Source organism: Pteropus alecto, unplaced genomic scaffold, assembly GCF_000325575.1.
Source record: "Pteropus alecto unplaced genomic scaffold, ASM32557v1 scaffold72, whole genome shotgun sequence".
Taxonomy (NCBI): Eukaryota; Metazoa; Chordata; class Mammalia; order Chiroptera; family Pteropodidae; genus Pteropus; species Pteropus alecto.
In genome coordinates, this window is record NW_006436811.1 from 21,038,763 (window position 1) to 21,063,492 (window position 24,730).

A 24,730-nucleotide genomic window follows, 5' to 3' on the forward strand; every position below is an offset into this window, starting at 1 on the left:
TTAGACCGGTGATTGTGCTCTGCTATTGAAGGGTTCCCCTATATGTTTATCTCTACTCTGGCTTTGTGTTTCAGTAGGTCATGAATATATTAAGAGCAACAATTGAAATAGCACTGCTCTTTACGCCCACAAAAATATAGTTTAATAACATATGAGTCAACGACTTAAAAACATTGTTTCTAGATTGATTACATTGTTTCTAGTTATTAAAGGTAGCATTTTGGATCAATATGAAGGATGTGAACTGATGAGAAAACAGGAACGTTGTCCATCCCCCCCACCCCCGCCTCTTTTTTCTTCTACCAAGTAGAAATAGATCCAGTCCAGGTTTTGCCTTCGACTCAGCCTCTGATTTCGGCTGTGCTCTGTGTAGCACGTTTCTCCCTCTCCCCTCCTTTCTCCTTCCCTCTTGCCTCCAGGATTTCTGTCTTCCTATTTCTGGAGGACTCTCACAGGCTCCTTCGGTCTGTATGAAGCTGAGGTTTCCCCTGAAACCCGTACATCCCCAACACATACCTCCACGCACACACATCCCCAAGAAGCCCGCGCTCACACGGACACACACGCGCGCACACACACTCACGCTCGCCTGTCCACCTCCCTCTCGGGAGTGCCGGCGCGCGTTCCCACCTTCGCTGCACACTTCGGCGAGCCGAGCTCCCAGCGCTCTAGGATTCTGAGGCTCGGAACTCGGATCGCAGCTCTGAAACCCCATGGTGGTTTTTGAAACATTTCTTTTCCTTCTCTTTCCCGTTTTTATTGCACCGTTTTCGATCTGGGGGGCTAGAGGAGCAAGCGGCTGCTTTCCCAACCAGCCCTGGTTGGCTTGCCATCCTCCATCTGGCTTATAAAAGTTTGCTGAGCGCAGTCCAGAGGGCTGCGCTGCTCGTCCCCTCGGCTGGCGGAAGGGGGTGACGCTGGGCAGCGGCGAGGAGCGCGCCGCTGGCTCTGGCGGGCTTTCGGCTTGAGGGGCAAGGTGAAGAGCGCACGGGCCGTGGGGTTCACCGAGCTGGATTTGCATGTTGCACCATGCCTTCTTGGATCGGGGCTGTGATTCTTCCCCTCTCCGGGCTGCTGCTGTCACTCCCGGCCCGGGCGGATGTGAAGGCGCGGAGCTGCGGCGAGGTCCGCCAGGCGTACGGTGCCAAAGGATTCAGCCTGGCGGACATTCCTTATCAGGAGATCGCAGGTAAGCGCGGGCGCGCGGCCGGGGCAGGCTGCAGCCCTCCGCGGCCGCACGTCCCACTGGGCCGCCCGGCGCCCTCCGCCTTCCCCCTGTTGCTGAGTTGCTGGTGTTCACTTTCGGTCAGGGCTCTCCATGACGCCGCACCTCTGCGCTGGACCGCGGATGCTCCCGCGGCTGCTCCCGCGGGGGAAGGTGTGCGTCTCAGCTGCCTCATTGTGTGCACACGCGGGAGCGCCCGCCTTCCCTCCCTCCTTGCTTCTCTGCTCTCGCGCCCTTGCGCCCCCTTGGTTGTTGGCTCCCGCCGGGCGGGCCCGGGAGCCCAGGACATTCCCGGGTGGCCGCAGCGCGAGGGCAGATCGCCCAGCGAGGCGCCCACTCCGCGCCTCTCGCTCGGGCAAACTTGGGAGAACTGTGGCCGCAGTTTGCTCAGCGCCACAGTCTGAGTGGCGCCTTCTCCACTCCCGCGCTTGCGCTGGCGGGGGCGGTGGAGAGACGCGGAGGGCTCCCCTAGCCCCTTGATCCATTTTCTCCGGTTCGGGGAGGCAGAGCGTGCGGCGTCCCGGCCGGGGGCGGGCGAGGTTGGGGGACCCCCCACCGGTGGACTCGGCCTCCCCATGTCCGCAGTTCCGGGCTGGTTTGGGGAGTTCAAGGGCTGCCTGTTTCAGATTTGGGGCGGGCTTTCCTGATACGGTTCCTCAGTGCTTCCCCGATTGCTAGCTGTTGGTCACTTCTGGTTGGGGGGACATCCCAGCCACCCGGCGCAGCGGCCTCGTCCGCCGGTTCTAGGCAGCTGAGCCAACTTAAGCTCAGTAGTGACTCGGTAGTGGATTGGTCTCAGGGTCCGTGGACCTCGTGTCCCCCGCGTGCCTCGCCACTAGCATTCTTCCACGGAGAGCTCTTAAGCCCCCACCCGCTCTCTCGGCGCCAGTGTGTGGGTAGCGCTTGGACTCCAACAACTTGCGAAGCAGCCAGGGTGCGTGTTTTCCGGCTCTTTGCTCCAACCGAATCCGAGTTTCTCTGTGGCTCTGTGAATGAAACGTGTCGGGCAGAGATAATCCTGTAGCTGCGAGAGAACAGAACCGAGAGAGGCTTAGAGAGGCCAGGAGATGCTGGGAGGGCGCGGGCTGCTCATAACCGGCAGCTGAAGTCCTCAATGACCTCAGGTGGTCGAGTCAAAACGCTGAATTTCCACCAGTCTCTGCGTTTTGCCAAAGAGCTGGTGGACAGATGAAAAGCTTTTTACAGATTTTTGAAAGATCACAGTTTCGCTACATAGTAGAATTGCTGTTTTATTACGGTTGATTTACAAACTCTACAAGTGAGGGTTTTTACTTATATTGAAATGAACTCATTTATATCAATTCAAGTATTGAAAAAAATAGCTCACACATCACGCTATAACAGCTTTATATACAGAGAGCTTTTTTCAATTCTGAGCCAGACATAGCCAGCCTCTCGTGAGTCCAAGGCGGAACCTGCGGTGAATTATAAGACTACTTTTCTAAACCTGTCACTTCTCCCTTTTCCAGAACTCCTTATTTTGTTAATCGGTGAATAGAGACCAGCTGCCCCTACAGCTCCTTAAGTTTCTTAACGCTCCTTCCCTTTTTGTCTACTGTTATTTTATTCTTTTTAATTAATTGATAAGGATCAGCTTTGCGTTTTTTCCCTCCTCAAATCTCAGGGAACTCAACTTTTAAAAGGTTTGTAGCATGGATCCCTTCTTTTAGAAACTTTTACTCCTCTAATCTGGGCTTTTTCAAACTGAATCTTTTAAACACACAGATATTTCCCAACATGATTTCAGATAAGATATCTCAAAGAAGGAAATTAAGTATTTTTCAATTGCTTCAGTAATTTTTAGTAGATAATGGGACTTCCTGAAGACTACGGTTCGTGCTTACCATGATGCAAATCTCCTTAATATCAAGGTGAAAGTTTTCAGTTTAAAGATTTCTGTAGTTACATTTGCTTACCTGAGAAAGTAAATTTGCAGAGGTTAAAATAAATTCTTCAGCAGATTTTTAACTACAGGTTTTTTTTCCTCTTTTGTTTTTTTGCCTTTTCCCTCCACCCCTTGACAATTACAGTGCTTGTTAAATAGCTATGAATTTTTAAAATGTGTGCAGTTTTGTTAAACTCACTTTCTAGGACTAAGGGTACTATTGACTTTGCCATAACCCTGGTGTCCTTTGAAGCTGATGGAAATTATCAAGATACAGGTCACTGTGTGGTTACAAGCACATCTGATAAGAAAATAAATGAATCGTAAGATAATTACATAATAAAGACACTTTTTTTCAAAGTCTGCGTTACTCAGTGCTACCTATTACTGTTGAAATCATCACTTAGGAAATATGTCCCTTTATTAAATAAACATAGTCTTCCTCTCCTCCCTAGTTCCTGATAACAATTTACATGTAATTATCTAATATATGGTGATTTTCCTTTCTTCAAACTTCTTTTCATCCTTTACCTTGTTTGGACTTTTAATGGTTTGCTTGAGAAATGGCATATGCCATTCATCTGCTAGTGAACCTCAACTTAAAGGAACTGCTGTTCAGAATTTAGATTCATGAGATCTGTTTCTCATTGAAAGATATTTGCAGGTAGCTTGCCTGATAAAATAACTGAAAAGTAATAAGGACATTATGTTTCATCATGACATTATTAAAGTTTTACTCAGAACTCACAATTGTGAAATAGTGTTGCCCTTTTCTATTCTAGGATAAAAGGGAGTTCTTCAGACTCAACAGATGAAGAACTGTGATGGGTAATATATAAAGTTACACTCTCAGGGAGTGCTTGGGAAGGAGGAGGCCTTCAAGAGGGAGTTTGCACCATTAATCTTCACTCAGCCTTGATTTTAAAGCATCCCAGGCAGATCAGATAGACTATCTGTTCTTGTTTGAAAGACCTCCAAAGGGGTAGACTCTTGAGTCCCTCTCAGCAATCCATTCTAATACTTCAGTAATTTTTGTGGTATCAAAATGTTTCCAGATATCTAGCCAAAAGCCTTCACAGTGTGCTTGCTTATTTTCTCTTATTCTATCTTCTGGGAAGATATCGAGCGGTGGATTATCAAGTTTTTTGTAGGACTGTTATTCTGATCAAAGATCATCCTTTCTTTGAGCATCAGTAATATTATCTCATTTTCCAACCCGACTCATCTTGAAGGCTCTGAACTTCTAAAGGGACTCCATAGCTGAAAAGAGCTTCTGCTTAAAAGTATGGACAATTCAGGAAATGTTGTTTGAGGCTTACTGTGCCACTGTTTTATGCTTTGAGCTTTCTTGGAGTCATTTATTATAATACTTTGTAGCTAACTAGTGGTAACTTTGGTCTACCTGTTCAGTGTTTTCATTAATTACCAAATACAACTTTATTTAACAACCTCTTATATAGAAATTACTATATGCCCGACACCTATTTGAAAACATTACTTAGTTTTAAAGCATTAAACGTTGCCTTATTGACTCCTTCTAATAACTAGTAGATGCTTTCATTCTCCCCATTTTATAGATGAAAAGACTGAGCAACAGAGAAACTTAAATAACTTAAATAATTGCCCAAGAATGACTCCGCAAAACAAGAGGCTAGAATTCAGATCCAGGCACTATGAGTCCCTAGACTTAATCATGCCCATTCCCATTATGTATTCATTAAATGAATGCATGTAAAATTAGTTCTTTTCTCATCTAATAGTATATATAGCTTGGTATTGTCACCATATGTTTTCCCTCAAAATTCATGCTGAATATTTTTTATTTACTTGCAACATCTACAGTTCTTAAAAATCATTTGACTTTGGATTTTATGTTCTCAGGAATTGGCCACTCTACCACCACTAAACTGTGTACTTATTTTCCCAATCATTTTGTTTTTATAGATGTGGTTATATAAGAGGTGGAAACTAAAGAACATGTCCACCTCCTCCTCCCCGCCGCCGCCCAAATACTGGGCCTACTGAAATATTAGGTTAATCCAACAAAGTTTATTATAAGAAGTTATCATGGGGACAAAAGGAGGAGGGAATTTTCTCTCCACAGATTAGGAAAAAAATATAAAACTAACTGTTCTCAATATTCAGTTTGCTGCTTCTGTCTCAGGTATTTTGAGAGTTAGACTACAGCTAGATATTAAGAAAATATTAAATTCTTCATCTCCTTGATATCAGTTCATCTCAAAAATCAAAAAAATCTTAAAGTCTAAAATTAAAAATAAAGAACTTATACTCTGTTGATATATTAGACATGTTTTTAGTCCTTCTTTATTGGTTTTATATTTGAAAATATGTAATGCTTCATTTTACCTGGCTTTTGTCCAACAGTTCTTTTCTTTCTTTGGTGGGCTTCCCAGGGAAACTGTCGCTCCAACTTAGTTAATACATTTGCCATTAAAACAAATCTTTTTTACCCTCAGTTTTCATGCAGCTATCGCCTTATTATAAATGGAAAAATAGTTTTTGATAACTCTCACTTTTTTTACAGAGATATTAAATATTCTAGTTGGGGATGAATTACTTAATTTCCATTTATCTCCCTGCTTCACAGATTTCTGATTTTCTTGCCCTCTGTTTAGTTGGCTGATACTCTAAAATAATTTGAAAAACAGTGTGAGGTATAAATGAGTTAGTTGAACTTCAAATTTTTTAAAAAAATCATTTGTCAAGTCACTAGATTTCTAAAAGAATCACATTAATTCCAGTTATCAAAGCAATCTAAAATCAGGGCTATTAGGAGTGCCACTTGTTAAACTCTTAATTTGGGAATTAATTTTAGAATGATCCTTGCAAACAGAGTTATCTTAGCTGATTTAATTAGAGGATAATATGTCATTGAGAACAAGAGTTCATTTGAGTTGACTGGTATATTTTTTACATAAAACTCACATCTTTAAATTGCATTACATCTTAATAACTTGTGAGTAGAAATGTAGACCACTACCAAAAGTGATTTAAAATATTCAGCATTATGTTCTTTAAAATATTATAGTGTAAACATTGCATCATACTTTATGTAAGAGCACGACCAGTGTTCTTTAACAATTATGGATGAGTTTTATAAAATTGAAAATGATTAAGTTCTTTTAAACCAAAGTGACCTGCCATTCAGTCACTAGATTTGCATAGAAATATGAGTTTTGGTTAAATATTGTAGTAAAGGAACTGTTGATAAAAAATTTTAATAGCTTAATTCTAACTTATATTCAAGCTCACAAAAGTAACATCATGAGGCTGTTTTTCTCCCCTTAATTCTCATCTTCCAAAAGACTTTTAGCAAGGCCAGTAAGGTGACTTAGAATTGTCTTGCCAATATAAATAGAATACTTAATATTCACTTAAACTTGGCGCTTATATTCCTTTACAGACCAAATTCTTCCCTGTTAAATTCTTTAGCTGGCATATAATTTGACTTTAAATAGTATCATGGATTTCTCCAGTATTATTCAGTTTTCAGTGATTTACATGATACTATTTGAAAGTGTAATTGACTCCCTGGGATGGCATATTATAAATAAAGGGTTTCATAGTGGTAAGTCTTGGGTAAAGGTTTAAAAATTCTAATAAACCTGGATGGAAATATTTAAGAATTTTAAATGAGCCTGGATGGAAAATGTTTTTAAACAAATGCATCACTTAATAACAAAGGAAAATAGAAATTTGATTCCACATTTACACATTATCCAGGTTATTGATTATTTTTATAAACTATTCTCTATTTTCTTCAGGCACATTTTTTTTTTCTTTTTTTTTTTTTTTGCATTTATCCAAAAATATTTTTTGTTTATCTACTGTGTGTTAATCACTGTGCCAAATGCAGGGAATTTTAATCCTAGCAGGAAAGCAGAAATTAAGAGCACCATTCACAATGAATGGCCGAGATAAGTGCACAGCACTAGGGCACCTGGCACTGTGAAAGCATTTAATAGTAGTGTCTGATCTAATCACAGCATTATGGAAATGCTTCTTTGAGGAAGAGCAATGGGCTCTGAAACATGAATACAAAGTGAGTAAGGAGAGGGGAGAGTGAGGGTGCATATATTGAGTATATGGTAAGAAGTCCTTGAAATCAGAATTCCAGAACCCGAGGGAAACAGCCAGGGAAAGGGGAAAGAGGTGTGAGAGAGACTAGAGAAGAATAGCCTGAGGGCCTGGGTAATGACTTGCATACATGATCCAAAGATGACCCATGCATCCTGGCCCTGTGTTTACGTTTTCACAGCAGGCATGGACCCTTGGCTCTAAAGCCTATGGATACTAATGTTTTAACACATTCAATTGTTTTGAACATAGCCCAGGGAAGCATATTTTTAATCATTTATAGCCTGCGTGTTTTGTGTACCCCACAGAACTACACCCCACATATGCCAGGTTTACAAGACAAACCTGGGGCCTATAAAAGACTCCAAGCCATTGTTGCCTTCCATACCCTGTGGCTGAGCAACATTGCTTACATATATGATACCTATTTCCCCTTTCCCCTGGGAATTTTCCTTGACCTCTTCCCCTTCCTGGTAGTGCCCCTCTGTTATCTCTGGAAAGGTTCATGCTGTGAGGGACTTCCTCTCACATGCAACCTGTCAAAGTTGCACCCAAATAAAACATTTTGTATCCTACTGCCACCTTCTGGTCCTGACTCTTTCCTTGATCAGCCCTGAGATCCCCAGAACCCACTACAATGACTTTGGCCTTTAGCCTACAGCAGTAGGAAGCTGGTGAAGAAATGTTTTAATCAGGATCGGACGTGGTTTTGACATGTTACTTTGGTTGCTCTGTAGAGAATGGATGAGGGGAGCAAAAGCAAATAAAGGAAAAGGAGGAGACATTGACTTTAAACTAGAGTGGTGACTGTGGTAGTGGAATGAAGTAGAAGAATTCAGGAAACATCTAGGAGGTAAAATTGGTACTGCTAAAAGACTATTTAATCAATCGAAAGTTATTTATTGAGCATCTACCATGTGACTGACAATGAATAGAGACTGGGGTGTATGTATGTGAAAGAGAGAGAGAGAGAGACTCAGAGAGAGAAGCAAGTGTCCCAGAAATATTTGTCGAATTTACAAGGCCATGTAAATACTTTGACATAATTTGTGTGTGCTTTTTTAGTGGAAACTGCACTTAATATTATAAAACCAGCAGAGGACGTAAGGGTTATCAGCATGGCTGAGAGAAAGGGATTTCCCAAATTGGGCAGTGTGAGTTGTTAAATCTCTGCAAGTGTAGAATTACCGAAATATATGTAATCAGCTGTGCCCATTTGGAAACTAAAGTCACAGTTCCTTATGCTGTGGCAGCGTAAAAAAGAAATCTTAAAATTTTCACCAAGATGAAGAATTAATTAAATTGTTACTTCACTCCCTAATATTTAAACTATGCTGTGTTCATGGCATAAGTATCAACTATTATTACTGATTCTGATGCTAAGATAACAGAATGAAGTGATTTCTATGACCTTGCTGATAGAAGGAGGTAAAATTTAATTGGTACTATATTAGTCAAGGTTCTCCAGAGAAACAGAACCAATAGGATCTATATCTACATATATCTTTAGATAGATCTCTAGATAATACCTCTAGATATGGATATAGGTATAAGAGGAAGTTTATTATAGGAATTGGTTCCTGAGGCTATGGAGGCCATGATCATCTATCTGTCTGCAAGCTGGAGATCCAGGAAAGTGTTGGTATCATTCAGTCCTCCAGGGCCAAAGGCCCGAGAAGGGTGTTAGGGAGGGGCACAGGCATAAGTCTGGGAGTCCAAGGCCCAAGAGCCAGGATCTCTGATGTCCAAGGGCAGGGAAAGATGGACATATGAGCTCAGGAAGAGAGAGAGGAAATTTGCCCTTCCTCTGCCTTTTTGTTCTATTTAGATCCCCAATGGATTGGATGATGCCTACCGCAATTGATCACTACTTCTACTGAATCAAATACTAATCTCTTCCAGAAACACCTATACAGACACATCCAGAAATAATTTTTTTACCAGCTATCTGGGCATCCCTTTAAGCATATCAGGAACCTTGAAGGATAGGTAGCATTTGACAAAGGAGCATGACAAAGACATTTGTGATAGGTTAAATGCATGAGCAAAATAGTGTGTGAGGAGGATAATATAGTACAAAAAGGGATCTATTAAGAACTTGTGAGAAATGATATTGAACAGGTAGAGTGGGGTTGGAGTTTTGATGGGCCTTGGAAATCCTAGATTGTATGTGGTAGAAAGTAGGTCATTCGGCATCTTAGGTTCTTGGCAGTGAAGTGACATGATGAAAGTGTGGCTTTATATTGGTCAAGCACTACAAACAGGATGGATAGAAGGGGATCATTAAAGGCCCAGGGGGAGGGAAGGAGGACAACCAGTGGGCTGTTTTAGATTCTAAAGCATGAGATGCTGAGGGTCAGATGAGGTGAGAGGACAGAGGAAGGGGCAAATGAGTTCACTGGAGAAGGAAGAGGCAAAATTAAAAAGAAAAAAACTTAAAAGCTTTACTCTGCTACTTAGAAATTCCAATAAGAGTTTAAAGAAAATAAGATAATAAAATTCATACTTGAAATAATTTGTGTCACTTAAGATGCTTTTGGTAGCAGGTCACAGAAAATCTTGTACTGATAGCCTTATATGTTCAGGGAAGGCCATTATTTCACGTAAGAAATCTCAACATAGAGCAGTTCTAGGAGTGAGAAAGTGGGAAGTTAACAGTATCGTTGGAGTGCCCAGGTTCTCTCAGCTCTGAGATCTCAGATCTGAGGTCTTCTTTCTACCAGGTCTGCTCCATTATGGAAACAAGATGGCTGCTGGAATACCGAGTCAAAGCCTCACTATAATGCTCAGAGGCACAAAAAGAGATGATGTCTTCCCTTGAGTATCTATCTCTTCATTGACAAGGCAGCTACTTCCAGTAGTCCCCCAGAAGATTTACTTACCTTCCTCATTCCAGAGTTGCTTCCTGTGCCTGTGCCTGGAAGAGAAAGAAAAGGGACCATGGCTGTTGACCTGGACCAGTCAGAGTTACACTCTTACACAGGGGGGCTAGTGTCCACCTTCCTAAAGTCTATGGCCACTGAATTGCTTGGTTCATCTTCGTAATCTTAATGAGAATCCCAAGGAATTTAAGGTTAATGGAAAAATTGAGAACTATTCGCACTATCTGAATTAATTAGATATTTGGCATTCTTGCTTTAGTATAGTGTTTCTCAACTCTGGCCAGTGGTGAACTTATAAATATTTAACAGTTGGTTCTCAGGAGGTAGGGTGTCTGAAACCTGGTTTGTAGCATTTGCCAATTTCTGTGGTATAAATTATCCCATCATGACTGATTTCAAACTATTAACAGTTTAACAACCAGCTCACAAAATTCCTGAAAATTTAACACTTGGCTCTTTCAAGTCGGAAAAAGCCAAGGCTATCCTGGAACCATGTGAGATATTTTTTAAAAAATGCCTATCATGGGCTCCATCTTCAGTTATTCTGATTTAATTGGTCTGAGACAAGACTCCTTTCTTTTGTTCTCCTTCTCTTCTTCCCTTCCTCTCTTTCGCCCCGACCCCCTTAATTCTGATTTGCATCCAGAGAAAAGACAACTAGTGATCTAGAGCTGTGCTTCATGAACTTTATCATGCATCAGAATTACTGGAGGACTTGTTAAACACAAATGCCTGAGCCTTACTCCCAAACTTTCCGATTTAGTATCTCTGGCGTAGTTCTGAGGGGATGCTGATGTTGTTGGTCCAGGTACCATCTTTCAGTCTCTGGGGGCCATACACTGAGTGCATTCAATGTGGTTTTAAATACAGATTTTTGTCAGGTTAGACAGTTAAATTTAGGCAATGATTTTGTGTTAATTTTCACCTCAGTCTTGGTTAAGAATCTCTACCTAGAAAGTGTTGCTGCTGGAAATTGCACCCCTGATCTCCTTGGCCTTCTTTTAAATGTTTACATTGGCCACTAGGGGGACTAAGAGAAAGATTGATTGGATCAATTCAATCCATAATTACCTAGGCCTGGAACAAAACAGGCTTAAGCTAGTTGTCAAGGGCCTACCTGCATGAGTAGGAGAGAACCCCAACATTTCTTTAAAGGGGAACTGGAAAACATTTTAAGTTTCTTTCACTGTAGGATCCCTATTGTTTTTGCTAATACGGTAGGCTTTCCATGGGTACAAAAGACTCATTTTTTTTTTTTTTGGAAGATTTATGATCAAGAATTATTTGAGTCCCTGACTGCCTCTTTGAACTATTTTTCTTACACTAGTCTCCCAAGTGCAGATCAAGCCATTTTTTCCCTGACCTCTAGACTCTTATGCAGAGAGACTACATTTAGACCTGGTCACTCTTCATTTTGTACTCATTTAATTAAAGATGTAACATAATATATTCTGGGCATGCACAACTGTGTTCTGTAGGCTTTGTTGGCTAGTATGTTTGCACCTTCTTTGAGTTCGATTTCTTGAGAAATTGGCTTCCTCTTTTTGTACTTGCAGGACAGCCGAGATCAGTAGGGGCCAGTGCTCTTCATCTGCATTTCAGGGAACTAGAGGTACTTCCTCTTAAAGGTTGTAATGAAGTAGAGGTAACTATTTTCTTTGCAAAGAATGCACTTTGAAGTCCCCAAAAGAAAGACGAATAATTTCCAATTATTATTTTTTTATTGGGTCAGCATAGCTCAAAGTCAATAGTACTTTTGAAATAAACTTGAAAAAAGCCACCATCCTTTTAGATATTATAGATATTTTTAAATGGCAGACCTTAACATTTTCTTGAAAAAGTAAGAAAATGTCCTTTAGGTGTTTGCTTATCCTATTTTATTCGAATTCCAACAATTGGGAGTTTTTAAAACTTAAAAAATGGTAAAATTTTAAATAGTTGATGATTTTTTTCTTTCTTTTCTTTTTTCTTTCTTTTCTATTTTTTTTTTTTTTAAAGCAAAAAGTTTAACAAATATTTTCGAGGAGTTTAAATGATCTTTGACATAATGGGACCTGTATTTGGAAAATAAGAATTTGTAATTCTAAAATATTAATAATCTGGAAGTGTAGGATTCCTAAATACCTCTAAGTTGCTAAATACTTCTAAGATTCCTAAGTTGCTGATGTAAAGCTAAATAATTTAATATTGTAAGAAGTCACTGGATCTATTAAAGCTTCTCATCCAGCTACGTATTTGCGTGGAAGGAAGGGAACATAATTTACTGTTACTTTTACATTATCAAGTGCTAATGTGTGAAAGGCTTTTATTGTACTTTTACTACTCATTTGATTAAGTGGTATCTTATTCAATATTCTGTCACAGACTTGGGAGCATTCAGACACTAGGAGGTCAAGCACTATGTTAAAAGCTTAGGCCAATCTTTTTATGTGACTGCAATAAAGAATATATTCATTTTATTTGTATTACCACATGGCTCTCATAAAAGGTCAGTTTCAATTGAATATAAAATCAGTTGCAAATGGCAAATCTTATGTCATCAACAACAAAATTATTATATGTAATCTCTTTTCAGTTACCACCTTCCCCTCTTAAAAATAGCTTGGAGATTTCTTACAGAGAGCTTCACGATGTGTCTTGTACAACAGACATATAAAAATTGTAGAAACCCAAGCTTTTCTACTTTAGTTCAGCTAATATATATAGGGTAATCACACTTAAATTTCAGTTAAAACTAGTTAGATGCATCATTTATACACAGCGAAAAACCGCAAAATTATATTTTTTTCATTTTGTAGCTATATTACCTTAAGATATTAACTTTGAATCAATTTCTCAGCCTAAGTTGCTGATGTAAAGCTGAATAATTTAATATTGTAAGAAGTCACGTGCATAAACATAAGCATAAACATAAGCCGATTGCTATGATTTAAGAGTGGCGATTTATTCTTATCCAGCACATGCTTGGTGTATTTATATGAAAGATTTCAGTTTAACAAAGGGTTGACTATGTATAGAAATAGAGATTATAACAATCTTAATTCTATGTGGTAACCAAGTTGCATTTTATAACTGGAATGACAATTTCCTATAACTGAAAAAACCTATAACACATTTTAAAATGAATTTTAACCTTTGTAACTGTTAGTTTATAAAGTACAACTCTTGATAAAACCATTATTCCTCTGAAATATTTTTCAAAAGTATGACCTTGTATTCGAAAAAAAAAAATCTTTTAAAATGTTGTCTTGAAAGGAATTGAAACAGTATTGTTTTGAAAAAATGATCCTCTCTCACAATTACTATAATCAGGAAAAATAGATAGAATACAAATAAGCAAGAGCAGACTTTTCCCAGTTCGACATTTCCTAAAGCTGTCTTCATTCAGGATGACAATTCCGATTTTAACCTAATTAAGCATTAGGGAGAAAGACCTGTGTCCCAGGAGATAGGCCTGAAGGTTCCAGGAAGTCCCTACTGATTACCTGCCAGGTACTGCCTGGGAGCTGCTGTCTGAGACTTCTGGAAGGTGCCAGGGATGCCCAGAAGGAGGCTCTGCTGTGCAGCGCCAGCCCGTAGGTATACCACCTTAAACCGCATTTCAGCCTGGTTACTGTGGAATTGATTTTCACGGCTCATGACAGAAGCTGTTTTCAGCCCTTGAAAAGGAAGTGGCTGGGGCTGATACTCCTAACACAAACAGCAAATTGCTCCATGGCTTTCATAGCATTCGAGGTCTGTTACCTTAAGGTTCTAATGGCCTTTTAACAGTGTTTCCAGCTGAGCAGCAGATGTAAAGGATACTGAACATTGAAAGCACTGTTCTTTTTTTTCCCCTCCCTGAAAGAATCGTTTTTTACAGACATTGTACTAACACCATATCCTAGGACCTATTTAGTGGCATGTTAGACTTGAAAAACTGAGCCAAATCTCAGATAAATATAAAGTACTGTCAGTGCCACTTTATTGGGAAGTGTGTCCCATATTACAGCCCATCGGGAACTAAAATTATGTCACCTGTAGTAGTGGCCCCATTTGGTAATATCTCATCAGGGAGAAAAATAATTAATGGAACCCTGTAAAGCCTTTAAAACACCTTATATTTTAAGTGAATTAATTTTAATCCTAAACATTGCAGTATTTCTGACAGTAATAAATTTAACTTAGAATTATATCTAGTCCACTTTTGGTTTTCCTTTCTGTTGTTCTGAGTGTTAGTTTTGACCTCTGTTGCTCGGGGTGTGAAATATTTCCCGAATAGGCAGCTATGCTTCTTCCTGCACGGTGAATTGAAAGGCCTTTAAACTAAGGTTTGGTCTGTTGAAGAAAGTTGGTATTTCAGTTGTGGACCTTTGGGGAAAAAGTTAAGCATAACTGAAGAGCACTTGTCGAATTGCATGTTTTTTTAAAAAAAATTGGAGAAACAGTATGTCTTTTGATTTCACTTAGGTCCAAGCAATGCTTCATTTTTCAAGTTTCCAGTGGTAACTAGAAGAGGTAAGAGAGAAACAGCTATGCAGATGACTCATCGTCCCTCAGTCCAGGAATTTGCCTGTTTTACAAGCTTTTGGAAGGACCTGTAGGAAGTATGTGAACCGCCACCATTTTTATTCCCCCAAATTGAAAATATACACATACGCCGATTCCGACGTGAAAAGCCATGCAGTTTCCTCTCCTTCCTCTTCTTGTTTTCTTCTTCCTCTTCCCTCTCTTCTTCACTCACAACAACCTATCTGGTTTTGGGTAACAGAGAAAAAAATTAGTACGATCGAGTTTAAAATTTAGTGTGATTGGCATAGCTGTTGTAGGTAACAGTGAAACACGCAGGAAACTGCTCTGGTGTAGTGTAGTGGTAAAGCAGAGATGGGATTTGACTACTGGCTCTACTGCTTAGCCTTTTTGAACCTTTCTGTGCCTCATTTTTTTTTTATCTGTAAACATTGTGATTGTATTAAGTGAATTAACATTTATAAAGCTTTTAGAATAGTGTCTGGCACATAATAAAGGCTATACAATGTTTATCAAATAACAATCTCTTGATGGGTGTGGGGAGTGACAACAGAATGACTCTCACCCCCCAGGAAAGGGGAAGTGTGAGTTTCCTTGGGCTCCTTGCATCTCCAGGGCCCTGCTGGTCCACATGGCTGATGTTTGGGGTTGCGATGCTTTGTGATCTGATCTTGTGCAACTTGAGAAGGACCTGGTAACCCCTTTTCCTGGAGTAGTCACCCTCATATTGGCCTTTCTGGCTCTGTAGGTCTCTGGCTTGTCCTTCTCCTGGCCTCTGGCCTACCTACAACCTGCTCCAGTGGGACCACGGCAAGCCTTCTGGTTTGTAACTCAGAAGCTTTCTGATTCTCCCAGGAGGGCTCCCTAAGGCCAGTCCTGTGTCCCCCAGGTGTGGGTGTTGTCCTCCCTCTGAGTGCTCCATACCTCCCAGTGTACTTTAAAGTCTTTGCCAGGTAGCCCACCAGGCAGTCTCTTCAGAGATTCCTAAACAGAATTTGAGCCAGAAATCTCTCTTCTCTTTGGCTTTCCTATATTGATGCAAAGCTCAGAGAGGAGAAACTGGGAAACCTGGGGAATCATTACCTTCCCTCCACCTCTCTTCTTCCCGCAGATCTCTGGAGCAGGGGTAGGTTTACTGCCTTTTCTCTTCCTAGCAGGACCTCAAGCCCTTCAGACAAGATTAGAGACTTCTGTCTCCCAAAAAGGCCGGTAACACCTGACACCCATGCCTTTGGAGGTGGGAGCCTGTAGGAAAACAGTGAATTAAGGGGCAAACAAATTAAATCAGTTAGGTATTTGTAAAATATTATCCCTGTCACATGTGCAATACAGAAACTTCTGAAGAATTTCTCAAACATCAAATGAACTGGGTGTAATAAGAATTCTTTTTTATTTTTTTTTTTAATGAGAATCTTTGGACTTCTAGGCAGATGGTACTATATAGAACAAAATGACTTAATTCTTTGTTTCATGCTTTCTAATTGGTTATTTTAAAGTTTTCTTACCTCCCTGAACCCCAGTTTTCTTATCTACATAAAATGGCAATAACAGCCTGGCTCATGATATTTGTTTTTTTTTGTAAGGATTAAGTGATATAATGCATGTGAACAGCCAGCCAGAGAGCAGTCTCCAGTAAATATTAGTTCTTTTTTCCTCAGTTCTCTCCTGACACATGTATCATGATGAGAAATCTTCCTATTTTTTATTCAGAAGTGGAGAGAAACCTAGTAGGCTGTAATCTCCACTGTAAGACTTAGTCATTTTTAATTTCCTTTTATGATAAGCTTCAAAGAGAGAAGCTCTAATAGAACATTAAAAGGTGATCTTGAAATGCTGTTAAATGTCAAATAGAAATCTTTAAAAAACATTTACTTTCTCTTCTTTTTGGTCTTCTTGGAAATGGCTCTCAAACTCATGTGATTCTATAGGTTAGGTTCTGTCAGATATGATATATCTGATACATTGCTTTGATTATTTTAATTTGCTTAAACTAGTGCTTCTCAAACTTGAGTATGTATCAGAATCACCCAGAATCCTTGTTCAAATGGGGTCCCACTCTGGGAGTTTCTGACTTAGTAGATCTGAGAGAGGGCCAGTGCCCGGGTGATGCTGATGCTGATGGTCCCTGGACCACACTTCGAGAACCACAGACTTAAAGTTTAAGCCTTAAAATATTGATGGTACACTTAGTTCTCCAATGGCTTGAGAATAAATTTCAATCTTGGTTTGACATCTTGGTTTAATATTCAAGAACTCAAACTATCTTTCTAACTTACTTCCAGGCCCCTTCTTCTAGAATTTTTGTCTGATAAGACCTTTTTCACTAAAATTACTTTTCTTTCTGTGTCTCATTTCATTTGTTAACACTCATAACAATGCTTGGTCTGTCTTTATTTTTTCCACCAAGTAAAATCCAATTACATTTCATGAAATTGTACTAGACTACTCAGTCTCCATTTTCTCCTTTGCTATGACATCAGCCTAGGCTACCCAGTCCCTGTTTTCTTCCTTGCCAAGCTCGTGTGGTGTTTTTCTGTTTATCTGGTAATTAATCAAATGCTGCCTTCTCATGACTCTTAGGTTGTCTTGAGCCTTTTAAAATGAGTTCCTTAATTTCTTTTTCTCAAATTTGACTATGTGATAGCTAAGGGTACTTTGATACATATTTGTATTCCCCAGAACCCAGTATTTGCACATAGTAGGGTCTTAATAAATAATTGGCTACTTCTTGATTTGGAATGTAAAGAGACTTATTTTTGGCCTTTCAGTAACTTTAAGTAAGATAAAAATTAAATGGTGTAATATAAAGGCACCCTGATATTTTCTTTGAAAGATTGCAGCTAAGTTATGTTAGCTTAAGTCAGTGGAAATCAATTTGCGAAAGTACAGACCACCAGAGTTTATTGTGTGGAACATGCATTTTGTTGCTTTCATTTTATTTTAGTGTTTCTTCCAGTGAAGTAAGTACCTACTGCATAAAACTATACGTCTATCAAAATGTTTTTCAAAATGTGGCATATTTTAACTATCACTGACAGCAATTTTCAAATACTTGAAAAGATTAGAGAAGTTAAACGTAAAGAGTACTTTAAATTGCAGTGACATTTCCTTGGAGATAAAGACATTGATAGAGAGCAAAGTTAGTTTAAAAAGTCAGGCCTAGGGATAAAGCAATCAAATCGCACCACCTTTGGAATGATCTGTTTATGACAGAGGCTTTGAATAGTAAATTGTGCTGCTGGAGTGGTCATAGGAGCCATTTGTAATTTTGTGAATTCTGTTTTAAGCTGTTACCAACCTAGGTTCTCTTAACTTACATTGGTTCAGGTCAGTAAAATTTATTTTTCATTACTTCTTTAAAGAATAGCACCCAGTTTCCCTGCCCTTGAGGTACACACAGAGTAGTGAAGACAGACAGATAGATGGTTAATTTCAATATAATGTGAGGAATGGGATTTTCCTCTGGGAGCCTGGAGGAAAGCAGGTAAAGGTAAAGAAAAAAAAAAATTATGTTTATGAAGTGACTTTTTGTTCACCACTAGTTAATTTATTTCTTATATAGTATTACTTTTTCTTTCATGTAAATGAATGCATCCTAATTCTATCGTAAATAGGGAAGTTAGACTCCTCTGCTAAATAGAAAGTCATGCTCCACGAACTTCTTAAAAAATGGGCAACTCTGGTTTTGAAAGTTGCATCATTTAATCTTTGTTCAAGCAGATAGAACATGCATCTTTCCTTAGGGAATTGTATATAACCACTCAAGAATGATACTTAACCTTAAATTATTTTAGCTCCCATATTTTAATAAAATTTCTAGATACATATTTGGAAAAGAAGCACATTTATCACATGATAATCCCTGTTTAAAGATGTAGTTTTAAAAGGCCATAATTCCACCATTTTATATGCAAATATTACTTTAGGGACATTAGTATATGATTGTACTGTGTATTGAAACAATTCATAGACATCATAGCTATCCTGTTTAAGTGGTATATGTGTAAATAGACATATAAATATTTTGATAATCAAAGATGACACTAATGGTGTGGTGATTTATTTATTTATTTATTTTTGTCATCAGTGGCTAAAAGAGCAATTTGTGCTGTGAATCCCTTTTACTTTCTTACATAGGTGCAATAAATGGTTCCAGCTGGAGAAACGGTGAAACCAAGTTAGCGTTTTTGTGCCCTCTGTGATCTGACTTGGTGTATTTTTTAGTTACTTTCTCTGTTTTCTATCACGTTTGAAACTGTGAACATTTAAACTCTTGTGCTATTTGCACAGTTTGCATATGAAGATGTTTTAAGCAGGTTCTGAAATTATAAAAAATATAGAGGATGCCCAGATGACAACAAGCAGAAAAATTCCTTCTTTAAATAAAAGGCTCCATTCTCATTTGTAAAGCAAATGTTCTCTCTTAAAAGTAACAGCTGCAAAAAAAGTAGGAAGGCAGAACACACTAATTTAAGTTGTAAAATATGTTTTGGTAGCTCAACAGAGATTTAGCTGTTTCTGAGGAAAAAAAAATCAAAAACTAGTATTAAAATGAAGGTATTTAAAAGCAAGGCACAAGAGAGCCTTATTTAGGGAGCTGGTGAGCAGCCAGGATGTGGCTGCTTCGCTGCTCTTATAGGAGGCTCTGCCTGGCCTGCTCTGTGCTTGCAGTGGGCGGCGTTACACTGCAGCACAGGAGGCAGATACATTAACAAACACCTGTCTTTTCAGAATGCAATAGTTGATGAAATAAGAGAATTCCAGAAATAATTTTAACAAAAAAGCAATCGTTATCCCAGATTTGATTTTTCTTAAAGCCAATCTTTACAAATTAATATTTCTTTCTAAAAACAGTGTTGAAAGTTTGTTTTTCTCCTCTCATGGAGTTGAAGCTCTGAATTCCTTTAGTTGTCATACACATCGATTCTTAGGATACACTGAACTTTTCCTAACAGAGTAGTTGTAGTACTGAACATACTGTTTTCTAAATTGTATTCCCGATCGCTGAGTAAAAGACATAATACTTCATCAGAAACATTGAAAAATGAGTCTTGGGACACTCTATCCTGGACAGGTGGACCAAGTTCCTAAGCTGAAAAATATGAGCCTCGATTCATAGCATATATTTTTTTGAAGTTGAGGAATATGGTGTGTGTGGATGTGTGTATGAACTCACTACTCAATGTAATAAACAATATCAGGGTTTTGTGTAGGACTAGTACTAATCCAGATTTGCTAAAGTACTCGTTTCGGCCATGATAGACATCCTAATTTAGTTTTCAAATCTCTAAAGGAAGTTCCTCTGTTTCATTTGGAAAAATGGGACAGACACTAATGATGCTGTGATTTGAAGGTGCTTTCTTATGGAAAAGAGGGAGATCAAATTTTTTTTTCTAAGAAGGAATACATTTAGAAGGAATACATTCTCCCGTCTCTTACTTCTTAGAATATTTTATTTAAACATTTTGGAGCCGTAGTCACTTTGTAACTTGTATTACAAATATAAAGTATAAATAGCTTAGATATTTGATTAGTCTTCCATTAATCTATACACTCTGAGAAGGCAGAACCATATCCGATTTATCCTTGCATAGCCCTTACCACCTGGTGTACATAAAGCATTCAGTACATGTATATTGAATGTACCGAATGATGACAATGACCTGGGCTTTCATTTGATTCCTAGGAAATGACCTCTATGTAAATGTTGACAAACTCATGTATATTCTCTCTTATGAAAGGTGTTCAATATACTACTGTGCATCTGCTGACTTCCAGATATTATACTGTCACTCTCATTTCTGCAGATTTTTATTGAGCACAAGTGAGGTCAGAGCATCTGGCCTGGAATGAGTTTATACTCTAGGAATCAAGATAAACCATGGAAATTGTAGTGGTAATGGTAAAAATGTGCTTCATGTTACAGCACTATGTATGTATTATGTAATAACATGTAACACTGATTGAGCTCTATGTCCCACATACTGTTCTAAACTCTTTTCCTGTAGGATCTTATGTAATCTTTACATCTTTTTATTGTGAGTTTTATCATTCACATTTTCCAGATGAGGAAACTGAGAAAGAGAGAGTGCACTTCACTTGTTTGAGGACACAGGCAGGTGAGCAGAAAAGCCAGGCAGATTCCGCAGCCCATGAACTTAACTACTACCTATGTGAATCATATGATTTACTTTTCAACATGAGCAAATCAGGTTTTTCTAGAATTAAAACAATTTTCTCAAATTAATGGGCTATGTAACTTTTTTATGCAATTCTTTCCAAGTATTATGGCTCTCTTAACTTGTTAGAAAAGGTAAGAAATAGCAAACATGATTCCAGCCCTGAGCCATCTCTAGAATCTTCTAGGAAGATCAAGTGATGACTTATTTCTGGTATAGACTTTTAAGTCATTATCATGTGTAAAACTGTATACTGCTACATTATCTTTATTTTAGCTATTTGACATCTGAACCCCCATCTAGAAATTCTCATTCTTTTTAGTCTAATGGGAAGCAAAGCTCATCCACTATTATAGGAACTGAAAATAACGGATGCTTGCTTTGCTGGACTCCTTTGCTTTTTAAAACATGATAAGATATAAAAAGAATCCAATATATGAAAGACATTTCTAGACAAATAAATTTTGTAATTTTTTGGGGGAAAAAAAAAAAAAAAAAGAGCATCCCTGTTCCTAGGGAAGTTGAGTATAAATCTGCCACTCCAAAATCCTCCGAGAAACCTTGTTGCTGTTTGAAGATTTTAAACTCCACCAGGTCTACATTTATGTGGTTTCATTTGTTTCCTATGTACTTTGCCCAGGATTGGACAAACAGATAAGCTTCTTAACTGGTAGATTTAACTGACTACCTGTTAATTTTTGAGGTATCAACCTGATGTTTAGTGAAAAATATTGGGGCTAGGCAAATAATGAAAGGAAAAAGAAGATTAATAAAGATGAAGTAACTGTTACTTTTGGTGTCACTCACATTTATCCTCTTTCTCTCTCCAAAAACACACACACTTATGTATACTGTATTTTTTTTAACGTAAAGTCTTTAATGAGAATAATGATATTGGAGTCAGACTATATAAATTTTGAGTATGATAGTAATGTACTGTATGTTACAATATATTATTACTCTTTGTAATTTTTTCTTGACATCTAGAATTTTCTTCAAAGTAACATTTATTTTTCTCAGGTTCAGACTACAGAGGGTTGTAGTGACAGTGACTTTGGGGATACCGGCTTCAAACATCTTCTTACCGGAGCAGAGGAGGAAGAGTTCCAGAAAAAGAATGAGTGGGAGAGAACAATTTAAAAAAAAAAATAGATGGCGATGTAGATGCTTTCATGCTGGGTTATATTTAAATCTTCTTGTGAAAAGAAATGTGAAGAGGGCTCAAAGTCCTTTAGAACTTAATTGACATATCAAGACATATTCTTACAGATGTTTTCAACTTTTAAAATTTATTTATGCATTGGTCCTACAAAATATTTAAATGATACAGAAAGATTGGCCTCTTCAGAGGCAACCATTCTTACAGGTATTTATGATCTTTCCACTGATATTTTATGTAAATATTAAGTATACTCAAATGGTAACATATTATATACTTTTTATGCAGATGTTTTTTTCACTTAACAACTTAGTTTGAAACCTGCTTCATTTCAGAGCATAAGGACCTGCCTCCTTTTTTTCTCTCCTCCAAAGGTTGCATTTTATTCTACTGTACAGATTTACTGCACCTCATTTAACTGGTGGTCTATTCATGGACAACTAGGTTGTTTGTTTTTGCTATTACAAACTACACTATTGTGAATGTTCATACAAGTACACCTTTTCACATAAGTAAGAATTTATCTCTAAAGGAAATTCCTGGCAGTAGAAATGCTGGGGAAAAAGTCACAGGCATTGAACATCTTTACTGACTGCCACGCTCTCTCTGTTAGTTGTGCCAGTTTACTCTCATAACAGCAGCACATGAGAGCACGCGGAGTCGCCATTTTGCACAATTCCAGAAGGTGCTTTTCACATGATAGTACATATGGATGGAGTTGTGCTTTGTCTGCAGATATTCTTGGCCCTGACTGATGCTAGCCCATTGCTCTTCTGTTACTGGGAGCCTTGGTCCAAGCGTACGGGCTATCCAACTTCAGATGAAGTAGATGGATGGAATTTTGTCATTCCTTTCGGGCAACTTTTCTCTTTAGGACTATGCACCATTGCAGAAGAAAGTTGTGTAAATAAAAAATGCATATTAAACATATGTGGTTAATGATACCCTGAAAACAAAATGTTTTATATTTGTATTGGGAATAGAATACTGTATGTAAGTCTGTATCCAAGTGAGCCCAATATTCATTTACCAACACTCATTTATATAAGAACTTCATGAAGGATGATCAGATTATGAAATTTCTTAGAGGTCTGCTTTCTGAGTTTTTAAATCTGGCCTGCTTCATTTTAGGCACCAAACATATGGCCATAGCTAATTATATGCTTAAAGCTGATGCATTTCAAAACCGTTGATGTTACTCCACAAGGAACCTCAGAGGCAATGATAATAAGATACATGGTTAGAAAGATAGGAGATGTATGTAAAGTGAAATTCTGACTTTTAGAAAGAACTACCATAAACTTTGAAAAAATTGATTTAAGAACTATATTTAAATTTCCTTTTTGTGTGTGTAATATATAGCAACATATTTGCATATATATGGGTGCGTGAATGTATATAGCTCTTTGAAATATACACATGGTGGTGTGCTGGAGCCAGCTTATTCTGGGCCATAGGACCAATTGTTAAATTTTCAGGCATTTTGTGAGGAGATCGACCTCACATTAGTAGTTTGAAGTCAGCTACGGTGGAAGTATTTATACCACAGAAATAGGCAAACACTAAAAATTATGGCCTCATTTCCTATAAACCTGGTTGTTAAACATTTACTAGTCCACCACTTTCCGTGTATATATATAATCAATACTCTGTCGAAAAGTGAGGAAACCCTCAAAACTATTCAAAAGCCATTTGTTTGCAGTGTCTGATTTTCAATAAGAAGGAAAAAAAATAGTACTTTTCTCATCAAAACTTTAGTAATGCTTTATAGATTAATTTCACTTTTTATAAGTTCAAATAATTTACATATATGCCATTATAGTTTCCTTTTAATTTGTATATAATTTCTGGTTTTCATAACAAAAGAATCTTTTGCAAATAATTCATTATGGAATACTAACAGCCTGATTTACCAAGATTTGCTGTGGTAACTCACAATTCTAACAAGCAAAAGGGTAACCTAATATTTGATTATAGGTTTCAGGAGAACTGACAAAAATACTGCTATGGAATTAAAGAAACATACACTTGAAGTTAGAAAGATGATGAGAGTTTCTACGATGCAATAATCGCATTTATAAGAAGGAAGAGTGGGAATGCTATTAGAATACATATGAGTTAGTATCTGAATTGCTCTGGTCCAGCATAACCTCGGTTTTAAGTGCTTTGAGTATGAATATAGAAACAGAGCTTTAGGGCATGAAAATGAGTAATATATAGAGGTTATATAGTTAATTTTTTCCCTCAATATTAAAATACAGATGAATGGCTGTTATCTAATCAAATACAGGGAATGTTTTAACTTGATCAGAATTTAAGGAGATTAAATATCAGGGCTCTACTGGTAAATACCATTAATGGAAGGCAGAAGTAATACACAGTTGTACATAGCCTTGTGACTTTTGGCGTTCTATAAGTAGTAAAATATGATTTATTTATTCCATACTCTGCCATGTATTACTCAAGAGGCACAAAGAAATGATGACTTGGAAATCCTGCATGAAAATGAACTGAGACACTCATGTTTTCTAGATCTGAAAAAATTATAAACAGACTATGATACCTGTTTTAGTTTATGACTTACTGATCTATAAACAAAATGACTCGTGAAACCCATACTATGTGAGAGTAATGCTAGTTTACTATTAATGAAGGCCATCTGTACTTGTTTCTTTTAATAGTGATATTACAGTATTCAATATGTGGTGGTTTCTGTGTTAGATCTTTGGGAATGTGAAGAACAGTTATTTCTTAGGGTCCTGATGAATTCAA

At 38.1% G+C, this 24,730-nt stretch overlaps 1 protein-coding gene across 1 annotated transcript in view; it reads left to right on the top strand.

The window, feature by feature from the left end:
* Positions 1 to 310: 310 nt before the first annotated feature.
* The window catches only part of GPC6 (glypican 6), a 982,218-nt gene continuing 957,798 nt past the window's right edge, over positions 311 to 24,730 (top strand). Inside the window, exon 1 of the mRNA XM_015590907.2 lies at positions 311 to 1,189. Within this exon, the coding sequence (XP_015446393.1) occupies positions 1,030 to 1,189 (160 nt within the window). The 5' untranslated portion in view covers positions 311 to 1,029. The remainder of the gene's footprint in view (positions 1,190 to 24,730) is intronic.